The 13,296-nt window shown below is 34.3% G+C and overlaps 1 protein-coding gene across 1 annotated transcript in view; it reads left to right on the top strand.

Moving 5' to 3' along the window:
- The first annotated feature begins 1,657 nt into the window (after window positions 1-1,657).
- Window positions 1,658-13,296, top strand: part of LOC149776284 (ubiquitin carboxyl-terminal hydrolase MINDY-3-like) — a 43,511-nt gene continuing 31,872 nt past the window's right edge. Inside the window, exons 1-3 of the mRNA XM_089942731.1 lie at window positions 1,658-1,854; window positions 8,886-9,029; window positions 11,822-12,050. Coding sequence (XP_089798857.1) covers window positions 1,749-1,854; window positions 8,886-9,029; window positions 11,822-12,050 — 479 coding nt within the window. The 5' untranslated portion in view covers window positions 1,658-1,748. The remainder of the gene's footprint in view (window positions 1,855-8,885; window positions 9,030-11,821; window positions 12,051-13,296) is intronic.

The following is a 13,296-nucleotide window of genomic DNA, read 5'->3' as shown; positions in this document are numbered from 1 at the left end:
GGCTTGTTTTGTTTGTTTTTTGTTTTTTTTTTTTGGGGGGGGGGGACCGTTTCTTTTTTTAAAGTTTGCACATATAAAGTAAGGCCAAGGTGTATTCTGTAAAACCCAAAAAACACAAATCAAACAAACACCAAAATAAAGTGAATTAAAAGTTCTTTTAACAATAAATAATATATACAAGATATTTTTTAATTGCAAAGATTACCAGTGAGGAAAACTTGCCAATACGAAACTGTTGGGCGCCACCTATTTGTATACTGTCCCTTAACACTGACATCTTGTTTGCGTCTCAAACAATACGGACACTATCGTTGCAAGCAGTCAGACAGTCTACTCACTATTTTTCCCAGTTTCAGGAAAAACTGTCTTATGTATCCAATATGTGCAATGTCTAATTTAAACATTTCTAAAAAGCCTCAATATAAGGAATAAGTGTAACTCTTACATACATGTGTTTTAACAAGTGGAACTCCCTAAGTTGTGGAAATTTTCGGAATTATTCAGAGCTTATCGAAGATAGTGAACAACATTACATATGTTGTCTGAAAAAAATGTCGAGTGGCCCACACAAGTATGGTGCCACGTTAGTAAAGAAAACAAACTCCCGTTTGATTTGAGAAGCGCAAAAGAGAACAATGTTATGGATCACATGGTGAGAACCAGATTATAAATCATAAATTGATGAGTGAAATGACTAAATTTTGTACCTTTTCATTTTCTTAATGATTTTCGTTTATCAAATATGATGTGGGGTTTTTTTGTTTTTTTTTTTTTTTTTTTTTTTTTTTTTGGGTGGGGGGAGGCTTCCAGGAGTATAAACAAGCGCAAGGGTAAGTCAGTACTATATGGTACAAGCCATACAGGTCATGTAGTCGTTCAGAACCGACCATTTCAGTAATGGGTGTAACTTTTTTAGAACGTGATTATACATACATTAAAATGGCAAGTATTCGCTTTATTTGGATCCTCATACTTCAATATTCCCCCGAGAAATACACAGGGCATAATCAATGATAAATTAAGTGGACATTTTGGACGAGGACAACCTAGAGTGTGCTCCAGTACAAAATCTGTTTAAATGACGCACGTTGTGATGCCACAGTGAAAGCAGCGTGTGCTGAAAATAAATTAGTACTACCCTGTTTTTCTATGATAGACCTAGCGTCTTCTTTTCTTGACACAGATTATTACCTGGCCATTACTGTATTAAGTCCATAGCGATTGATAATTTTCGTCTGAAAGTTTATTTTGTAATGATATTTAAGCTGCAGAGTATTCAACAATCAGGACTGAGTAGGTTTTAATTAAACTATTTTGATATTGAATATTATAACAACAATTAATAATTCGTTTAATTTAAGTAATGTGTCTACATGACCATATGGGCATAGACTTTTTATGTACGTTACTGTTACCCGCTTAAGGTTGAACAGAAAATGCAAACAATTCGTTGACGATTGTAATTGCTTTAAAACAAAAGTTTCATTTGTACAAAACTTAAACGTTATTATGTTTACGAACGACCTCTCTTTGATCGACTTTAGATCCAGCTTGAGGTGAAGTCAATTTAGTTATCCGAACCGTGTTTTTACAGTCTGAGGTGAAGTCGGTTTTCTTACCCGAATCAAGAAATAGCCTGGAACCCGAATACTAGAACGAGTCATTATAAACAACATGGCGCGCTAGTGGATGAATATATAAAGGAAACACGTTGATTTAATTTATAATTCTATGTATTTTGAGAGACAATGTCTTCCGAAACCACTAAACTTGATGATAGTGTAATTGCTGAAATCAAACACCTGATTTGGGAATCATCTTTGAAAGACGAAGTTTTTAATCGATGGACTCAAGGTATCCTATAACTATAGTGTTTCATGTAAGACCCTGTCGTAGTCTACATGTAAGACCTGACGCTGTTATTTATGTTGTGGGCGTCAAGATCTTACCGCCTAACTAACAGCGCTGTGTAGTGTGTTTGTATGTCGACGAACTTCGTAACGAAAGTCAAATTTTCAGGAATATCTCACACAACTGGCAACTAAAATAACTGCGCTTTTCTACAAAGTAAAGTCATAATGTTTTAGTCAGACTTTACTTACTCTGATGACTTTTCTCTAATAAATTCAAATTCTCACAAAAGAAATGGACTGTTTTCAAGTTTTATTGGCCCACATTTCATTTGACTGGAAAGTGAAGAAAGCCGGGAATGCCAAAATCGGGTTAAGTTGAAATATTATTTAACAAAACGAATAAAAAATATATGATGCCTATTGGACCTATAAAGCAACGTTTTGTTTTGTTCAAGAAACATATCCCCCAAATGGAACTACTTAAACATACTTCAGCATACCTCGACTACCATTGCATTGCAACAAATTCAAATGTATGTCAATGGAACATGAAAATGCATCCATTGGCTATGTTATATTATATTTTCATTCTGCCAGGATAAAGACAGAACAATAAGTATTTTAATTGCACATAAATTAGTGGAAGAGTGTCAATATAGGCTGCCCAGAGCTGCCAACCCTCATGATTTTGGCGTGAATTTCATGACTTTTTCAGCGATTCACGGATTCTTGCCGCATGCAAAAAATTCACGAATTTTCTATTATTTTAAATCTTTGATAAAATAACTGATTTCCTGTTAAGCACTAGTCATGATATTGTCAGTTGCCGAAATGATCCAGTACTGCTTGTCATGATATTAGTAGAACTACAGCCGATTGGTACAGTTGGCCCAGTAGCAAGCATTTTAGCCTCTTTTAATCTATATATACAAGAGTAGTTTTGTAAATTGTTTTGAGAGAAACTGGGGCCTAACTGGAATTTTGCTCTGCGCCTGTGTCACCAGCACTGATTTGAATTACAGTTTGGCATCGCATGTAAGATTTTGAAAATGTCTTCACCACCAAGGAAAAAGAAATGTATTGCTGAAAAAGGGAAGTTTAATTTGGAATATACCAAAAATTGGCCATACATTCTGCCATTAAACATTGATATACATCATGCTTTTTGCACACAGTGTGCCACAAATTTTAGTATTGGGCATGATGGCAGAGACGATGTGAGGAAGCACATCGGTTGCAAAAAACACATAGAAGTTGGGAAAATTAAGAATTCACAGATATCAGCTCTGGAATATTTTAAGCCATCGATAGAAGACCTGTAAGCTACCAATGCTGAAGCGTTATTTGTGAGTTTTCTTGTTGAACACAATCTACCTTTATCAGCTAGAGACCATGCTAAACATTTGTTTCAACAATGCTCCCGGACTCTAAGATCGCTTCCAAACTTTCCTGTGGAAGAACCAAAACTGCTGCAGCTCATGTGCATACGTCACAGCAACAGAGACAGTGAAAGAGTATTTTCTCTAGTCAGGAAAACTAAGACAGACTTTAAGGCTTCCTTTGGTGCAGAAAAGTTGTCAGCAAGTTTAGTCACCAAGATCAACCAGCAGGCAAGAAGTCTGAACTGTTTTGAAAACAAATTTACGATCAAGAAGTTCAAGTCTGCTACAGTATAATTTCTTGATAAATAATCACAAGAACAAGTGAGTTTATGAATACCATAATAAATAGAAATGCATTGGAACATGCTATACAATGCCGTTATTTGAATAGTAAGATATAGCACTAAAACAAAAACAACATGTGCTGTCTTACATTGTAGGACTAGGTACACTATTATAAGTATACTCCAGTGCTGTATTACCATGGCAGACGGGATTTTATGATTAATTTTGGACACGTAATGACTAGTGGTTGTTTACAGAAGTAAAGCTGTAGCCAGTATGGATGCAAACATCTTATAGCACAATTTACCCTAATATGTTAACAATTATTTATAAGTTTACATTGAAAAAGAATGAACATCACTTTTTGGTAAAGTGCATGCAATTTCTTTGATCATCATAAACAAAACCCCAGTCTAACTTGCTATACCTGCATTAGCTTTGATTATGAAATATATTCAGTGGATTGTCCAGGGATGGTCCTGGCTTTTAAAAAGCTGTCGCCAAAAAAATCGCCAACCTCAATATTTTGTCGCCAATTTTCAAAAGTGTCGCCAGAACAAGTAGTGTACATTTTTCCAAGTGTTAATTTAGTCTATTAATGTAACAGGCAATGAAAATTACAAAAGATGGGTTAGTTAATTCTTTAATTACAACAAGCATTAACAAAATGTTACAAAGTGTTACATGAAGATCCGTCGCAATTTTAGGGCTGCCCACTTGTTGAATGCAGTTTCAAAGTCTAATTTTTCACATCTGTACGTGCTGATTCTCATGAAATTCTCGAGAGACGAGATGCAGAATTTATTTCTGATGTCAGTTTTTATGAGGTTCATCTTACTGAATCCACATTCACAGTCCACAGCACTGACAGGTGACACCAGTAGTCTATCAGCAGCAGCCCCCCCCCAACCATGGCTAGCTTCACAAAGCTTGTAGTGAATTGCTTCCTAAATCCCAAGAATGATCACTGAATGCTGTATAAATTTTCTCGACAAACAAAATATGATCTCCATTCCCACGAATGAAACTTACACGAGTCAACACCTGGCAGTAATTGGACCGTATATATAAGCATAAATTCACACCCAATTTAGAGATTCTTTCACTCTTGTATTTTGAGAAATAAATAATTATTATTAATTATGCAAAACTGGTTGTTGTTTTTTTTTGTGCCATTTCTTGTTTCGGAGTTTAAGTCTCAGCAGCCGTAACACGGATTGATGGCAAAAGGAAAAGATCAATGAGTAAAATGCTGCACTGGCGACAGACATAATTGTGATTGAGATTTTTCCATTTGCTTTGTATTTATACACAGTAGTCGGTACTTCAAAGGTTATCGGTTTTCTATGAAGGTTCAGCAAAACTATTGTACTGGTATATGTAAAAAAAAAAAAAAACAACAGAAGATTTAGCCATTCAATTAATTGTATCTGTTCTATTCACGTCTTCAGAAGTTGGTCAGTTGTAGGTATAGTGCGGTAGCATGATTGACTGTATCGCAGCATACAATACTCAGCCCAGATGTCAGCATAAGCAGATTATGATGTAACAATGCACTGTAAAGATGGGGTTGTCAATACGAACAAAGGATTGTTTGTGTAACAGATTGATTCCAATGCATTGCTTAGTCAAGTTTGTGGCTTCCTTTTGTTCTCCCTTTTAATTTATCCAGTCCAAATCTATGATTATATGTACAAATTAAATAACCAAAAAGTCTGTCGCCAAAAAAATCGCCAGATGGGATATTTTTGTCGCCAGTAAGGAAAAAAAATCGCAATTTGCGACATTGGCGAAGCCCAGGACGATCCCTGGATTGTCTGATGTTTTATGATAGATCATATACCAATGTGACATACATGTCCTTACAAGGTTAGGATTGCAATATCATTCATGATAGCCGATATGGACTTAAATTGTTAAACTTTCTTAAAATCAGTAATATGTCAATAATAATGATAATACATATATATATATATATATATATATATATATATATATATATATATATATATATATATATTCTTTGCCCAGGTTGCATTTAAAATTCATATAAAGTTAAATAATAATTATTTTTAATTTGTAATATTGTTATTCATGGATTTCCACTTTAATTACATTTGTGTATTCATTGATCCTTTTGATTATTGTGAAACTATTCTGCCAGAACAAGCATGGACATTTCTTCTCATAGGTAATTTGCAATTTACATTTAATTCTAATATGTTTGTGCTACCATACCTGAGTTAGGCAAATACTGCAACAATACAGAGTAGTTCCCTCATGGTACATTAATCTGGGTCATCCACCATCTGCTGTTTTATTTACATTTACGCACTTTGATTGACAAAGATATTTTACAGGAATGGAAAGAGGAAAAGTCATTGAAACTTTAGTAAACCCAATAAGAACATTAAGTACCATGATAATACAGCATTCCAGGCTACTGAATATTTATAAAAGCTCAGTACATAGTGCTAATATTATAACTCCTACTTCATTCGTGGACTTGATGAGGCTGTGACATCGTAACTAATTCAGTACAATGATGTACTGTAACATTGAGGCATTGTTTGCTTGTGTAACTTAGAAATCATGTTTTAAGAATTTGATCACCGACTCTGTAATTGTAATGTTGAGAATGGATTCAAGGCCCAATATTTTTCAAATCAAATTAGACCAGTAATGAACACAGTTAGTTGGAGTAAATTGATAAAGTGGTATGAAATAGACAGACTCTACTGACAATACCCACTTCCTTTTTACCGAATTAATGAACTTGGTGACCAATGCATACAGTTCAAAATTTGCCTTGCCAATTGCATGCTAATTTCTTGTACCATCGGTATGTTCACCCACTTTGTACCCCCCCCCCCATGTTTTTCAATTTAAGTAATTTACAGACCATTTATTAGCTACTTTCCTTTTTGTTTTTTTTTGGCACAATGCTGTAACACCTGCTCTTACTCAAAATCCACTTGCATGACAAGACTATTTTTGTCCTATTAATTTTTCCTTTAGGTGTTGGTGGCTTTTGTAAATCTCTAATCCCCTTGTTGAGCTTAACCGTCAAACAATCACATAGACACTTCTAGATGTATTTAATTAAGTTAGCATGATCAGGGAACAGCTTTTTATTATTCAGCCTGTGAATGCTAATTATATTTACAAATGAAATATGGAAACAAAAATAGCACTCTTCGACACTCGCAGGTCATATGCTCCACTTTGTGCACACATAGTTACTTTGTAATTCGGAGCTTTATAAATAGGGGCCAACAGGGAGATGAGTAATTATATTTACTAGTCTTTAAAGAACTTAAATAAAAATACAGCATGTCATCTGTTGGGTCTACATTTCTTTCAAGCAAATTAGATAGCACTTTTGTTTTATAATGCAACTACTTCTGCAGACAAGAATGGATTTGAAGTATGGTCAAGTCAGTTGATATAGTATCATCATTTTTACCAGATACGTTGTACTTGGTCCACATCATGTGCACACCTGCCTGGAAATAGGAGATTAAAAACATTCTTGATTTCTCCAGCAGGTCTTTGCAATATAATGAATTAGGACCACAGTGCATAAGACCTGAAAGCACAAACCAGGAATGTTGATGTTTGTCTCTAATACATACCAATAATTTTTCTAGATTGACATATAAAGGATTCTTTTCAGAATTAAGCACTGCTTACATTTTATTTGTTTATAGAATAATTTTGTGTATTTGTCAACTTGGTTTAACTCCATAACAAGTACAGTAGCTGTAACTCATAACAAGTACTAGAACTTTAACTTCATGACAAATACTAGAGCTTTAACTCCAAGAGGTCTCACTAGGATTTTAAACTTGGAGTCTAGGACTCCAAATTTGGTAAAAATAGAAGTCCCGCCAGCAAAAGTTGCAGTCCCCTCCAAGAAGCATGTTGCAGTGGTTAACTGTCCATTAAAATCCCAGGAATAAACAGACACAAAACTTTGTCAGTTTTATTTATTTGTAATTATTTATTATTCTTTAAACAAAATTATGTATTAAAACTGATATGTACAAATATCATATTATTTAACTACAATATAGTTCACTTTTGTATATGTCGCATTTCACAAAATTGTCTGATGCTGGGCTTTGGATTGTATTCCTTCACACTAGGTCCCTCTTCTTTGACTCACATAAGTTGTGTTAAGGTCTCGTTTTATTCTGGACCTTCCCGTTGTTTTGATTTTGTCTGCACCGTCGATGTCACTGGTGACACAGACATAATTGCAGCCAGGACTGCAAAGTCTGGAAATACATCTCTGTATTCTTGAAGCAGAGTTGTACAGGCTTCCATTAGTGTGCAGTTCAATGATTTTATAACTACCTAGCAAATAGGTAGTCTCTAGATGTCTCATGGCAAGAATATGCACTGGAATCTATTGTTACATAAATAAATCCTTGTTTCATATTGAAGAACCACCCTAATAGTGCATTATTATATTATAATCCACTCATGCTGATGTCTGGCCTTGGTACTGTATGCTGTAATATAAAAAAAATTGCCATTCAGCTGACTAGCTACAATCAACCACCTCTGAAGGCAGAAATGAGAAATGTTGTTGTTGTTGTAGGGTTTAATGCCATTTTTCAGCACACGATAGGCTATACATGGCGACCAGTATTAATGGTGGAATAAGAACCTGGGAAAATTCTATTTAAAGCTAAATTTTCAATAATGTAAGAATTGTATATTTTCCAGAATATCTTTACCAAATGGTTTATGAAAAGAGACAGTCTAATAAAGTGGTACTTCCTAGACAGAGTGATGTCCATCATTATTTCCCCATGACAGTTCACTTATGGTTCCAAACTGATTTTTATGAAGAAAATAATGTACATGTGGCAGTGAAAATATTCATGTTTTATTGATTCTATTTTTAAAACACTAATTGCTATTTAGATAAGTTTATGTTTTGAAACACAAGTTTGTATGTTTTATCATCAAAGGATAATGTGCAGAAATCGGGCAGTAATAGTTAACTTACTCAGGAAGGGGTTATTGGTCACTCAGCTATCAAAACACATGCCTGTGAATGTGCAAGAGTTTGTCTGTGCAGTTGATATCAACACCAACTATTTGATGGCTTGAAGCCTACGTTTTGCTTTGAGCTATAACACTGGAACTAACCTGGAGCATCTCAAAAGGACGGCCATTCAGTGTTCCTCAAAAAACATCATTATCGCTTTCCTAACAGAAGGCGAAGTTTACATACTTAGGTGACTTGGTCACCCACTTAGCCCAGTAGCATGACCCTTGACTAGCTTACATTTAACAGCAACCATTAAACCTAACAATTATGCCAACTTCTGTATCTATTTCTTCATTGCAGGATTTGTATTCAGCGAGCATGAGCCAACAGCTCTTGTTCAGCATAATGGGGGACCATGTTCTGTTATAGCGCCTGTGCAGGGATTCTTGCTGTGTAATGCTCTATTCAGTGAAAATGCCAGAGAGGACCTCTCTACAGTATCTGGTAATTTATCTTGAATGATGATCCAGTTTTTTTATGCTCTTTCACTTCTACTTATCAAATGTATTTTTTGTTATGAACTTCCACTTATCATATGGATTTTTTAATGTAGTTTCAGGACCTTTTGTTTCGCACTGATTATAAGCATAACAGAGGAAAATATAATTGAATAGTTATCTGCATATTCAGAGCTAATTGTTCACTAAATATATTTAGTAAAAGATTAACTCGCTCTGTTCTTGGTCAGCTGAACTATTAAGCAAGACCCTGATAGAGTGTGTGGAAGCTAAAGAAATATCTCAGGTGTCATGGCAATTATATGGTTTATTGCATGCAATGTGATCAACCAGTGGATATTTTACAGAATATATTTTCAAACACTTTATATCCAGTAGTTGGGAGCATGTTAAATTCCAAATTTGTGGCTTGATTCTCTTGTTCAAATGAAGGATAGAGAATCACTGAGCTACTGGTCAAGTTTTGTAATTGCAAAATATTGCTTAGAGTCAAACGTGAAGGAAACAATGTCACACCAGATGAAGAAAAGAAAAACCTTGCATTTGTTGGAGTAAATTTGTAATCAAATAATGTTGCTCATACCTTAATATTTGTTTGTGTCTCTTTGCCATTAAAATATAACTTATCCTTTATAGTATGAAATGGTCAGTTTCTGAAGGAGATTAATAGGAAGAGAAGTTCACTCAACTTTGATGGCTGTCTCTGAGTCCTGGGCTGAGTTGATTCTGCAAACAACATTTTGCAATTCTCTTGTTAACTGATACCACATCTTGTCCATTATATAAAAAGAATGATGTCCAGTCACTATTTTTGATGTGTTACCGTTTTACTTGAATTTTGTGATTGTAACAGTAGTACAGCTTCTGCAATCCATTCTTTCTGTGGATATATGGAAATACATCTACCAGTAACAGTTATTTCTAAAACTAGAAAAATTGATTCTAATGAAAATAAACAAATTAAAAGTATTAGATGTTGGATATAGAGTTATTCAGAAGGGGTTTGACTGTCTTTTGTTTATTCTGGACAAAACTTTTTATTCATTCCTATGGTATATGAACATTTTAATGTTTCATTTATAAAAATCTTTTTGGTTTTGAATATGAGAAGTGTCCTAAATTAAAATGATGATGATTCTGGCATTAATTATGGTAAACATGGCATCCATCTTCAAAATCTTGTTACCTCTCCTCCTAAAATGATATGATGGGTAATTAGTCCAAAATGAAACTGTTGCTGATCTGACCTCCAATATGGCCATTATGGTAACCATCTTGAATGTTTTGTCATTACTACTACCCCTTAACAGAAAGTCTTGTCCGGTATTCACCAAAAGACTCCATATGTCTGCCATCTTGAAAGTTATATTTGCTAGTCCTGAATGGATGGTCTTATCAACATGGGGTTTTCATGAAGAGTTCCTAGATATCTAGTTCATCATAAATTAAAATGATGACTATCCGACTGCAAATATGACCACAAGTGTGGTCATCTTGAAAATTTTATCATTACTCCTCCTGTATGGATGGTCATATAAATATGGAGTTTTCACAAAAAGACATTTAATGAAAATGATACCAGTTTGGCATTAAATTTGGTTATCATAGCATTAGTCTTATTATCACTACTCCTTCTGGACATAGTGATATCATCATGGAGTTTTCAACACACGACTTTGACAAGAGTGCATACCACTCCAGCTTTGAGTGAGTCAAATTTCCAGTATATTAGTTAGTAATATTTTGATGAATCTGTACCATGTGAGAAAATATTGGACTTTTATGTTAGAGTGGTTAATTGACATGTAAGGATTTTATGTGTTGCCATTATCTTTTATCTTATATAAATTTAACATAATTTTTACATCTTAACATTATATTTATCTTCCTGTACTTCATATTTACATTTATTTGGAAGAGTTTATGTTCCAAAGCTTTGTACAATTCTTCATTTTTGTGTTTTGAACTTTACTTTTAGATGGAGCCATCTAAACGTGCCCTTAAGTGCTACTACATGTATAATGACCCCAAATGTGACCACCATGGCAGCCATCATAAAAGTCTTCTTACTATTACTTCTTAAAGATGCATAGTCATATCTACATGAGGTTTTCACCAGAAGACTTCTTATGATGTCTAGTTATTCCTAAATGAAGATGGTGCCAGTCTGACATGATTGGCAGCCATGTTGAAATTATTGATATTATTGTTCCTTCCAAATGGAAAGTCGTGTCAGTGTTGGGTTTTCACCAGAAGACTTCTTATGATATATAATTCATAAAAAATTTAAACAGATCTAATACCCAATGAAGCTAACATCACTGCCATCTTGAAAATCTTGTTATGCTACTCCTCCTGAATGGACAGCCATGTCGATATTGGGTTTTCTTCAGTAAAGTTCACATGACATTGAGTTTACCCTATATGAAAATAGTGCCAACCCTAGACTCAGTATGGTTTCCACAACTGGCATCTGAAAAATGTGTTATTGGTACTCCTCCTGAAATGGATGGTCATATTGACATGGGGTTTTCATCAAAAGACTTGTTGTGATTTCTGGTTGATTTTAAATGAAAATGGTCACTAAAACACATACGTCATAGCAGACAATTTAAAAACTTATTTTTTTAAGAATGTTAGAGGTGGTTTCAGCACTCATTAGAAACAATGAAGAACTATCTTATTTTGGATTTTTGGAAATTATTTTAGACTAGTAAAACATCAATTCCTTTCATAGAGACCTGTTTCTAAATTTTATACCATGCTTTATATTATAAGGAGAAGAAGCACGGGAGTACCTAGTCCAAGCATTGGGTGACATATTGGTACAAGTGTCATCTGGTTCCTTCTGCATCCTGAGCCTTGACCAACCTGAGTCCCAGACCCAAGGGGCAGCAGATGAGGAGCAGGGGCCAGAGGAAGAGAATGCTGCAAAAAAAACTGATACTGGTGAAAGCTCTTGCAAGAGACAGAGGCTTGACCAAGAATCTTTCCATTCTCAGATAAGGTGTTTGTCTTCTCTTCTGTCTATCTGCTCTATTCTCAGTAACCAGGGATACTAGATACTGTAAACCATTAAATGTCAGTGTTACAAGTTGTCATAGATATAGTTAAGTTTTATTGGTAGCAACATGAAATTACAGTGAGTAAATGATGTTAATACATTATTATATTAGTTTTGATGAATATGGTTTCCAAACTAAAGTCACTACAGTTTTGTGCTTTGTACAAATTTTGAATTTCATGCAGAGAAATTGTGTGGTACAGTGTACCGTGAGAAAAATTGATCTATCGCCAGTTGTCAATCATTCTGCTCGATTGACCAATCAGCGAGCGCTATTATACACACCTCCAGGCACTGTTTACGTCTGCCATTTTCCTCTGACAAGCTGCTTCTGTTGATATCGGCTATTGTGTATATTTTCACATTTCGCAACCGTTCGGAGAAGTCGCCCCACTTCACCTGGAGAAGTTGGCCCAAGGATCATATATAGTAATTCTGAGATATAGTCACATGGTTAAGGCTTTATTTATTGTTGTTTTTCTTCAACTTCATAACTTATTAAATTTATAAAATTTGCAATTTTTCAACTTTTCCATTAGATCAACTGTGCTTCTGTACTTAACGAAAAATAAGTGGTATCTGTCCCTTTTGCGCTGCTTTTCAAATCATTAGATGCATTTTAATAATATTTGTAGAGATAGTGTTATCAATATTTTTTATTACATTTACATCTAAAAATGAAACATGTGCTAGATGCAGTATAAGTAAATTTAATCGTCGGGTGAAAATGATTTAGGCAATCAATAATTTTTTTCTGTTCTTCATTTGAATGCTTCCAGATCATAAATATGTCATCTAAAACTCTGAACCAAAGAGATGGATTAAACTTTTAGTTTTGAATAAAATCCTTTTCTAATTCACCCATGAAAGGGAAGAGTATATAGGAGCCATATTAATACCCATTATCTGTATGTAATTCATATTATTAAATTAAAATAATTATTTTCCAAGATAAGTTTTTATTATTTTGCAAATATCTTCGCTAGATAGTGTGCTATTTTTAGGATTGTTATCAAGAAAATATTTGCACGCTTTAATACCATCTGCATGCGGAATGTTGGTATATAGTGATGTTATATCTAATGATACGAGGATTGAAATTATCAGATATATGTGGAATAGACTTCGACTTTTTAATGAAAGTAGTTATGTCTTTAATGTTTGAAGGAAGTGACTTCATTAAAGGTTA

Source organism: Sinohyriopsis cumingii, chromosome 18, assembly GCF_028554795.1.
Source record: "Sinohyriopsis cumingii isolate HCF-2022 chromosome 18, ASM2855479v2, whole genome shotgun sequence".
In the NCBI taxonomy this organism is placed as follows: domain Eukaryota; kingdom Metazoa; phylum Mollusca; class Bivalvia; order Unionida; family Unionidae; genus Sinohyriopsis; species Sinohyriopsis cumingii.
Note: the sequence above shows the minus strand (reverse complement) of the source record. Positions and strands in the feature narration are given on the sequence as shown.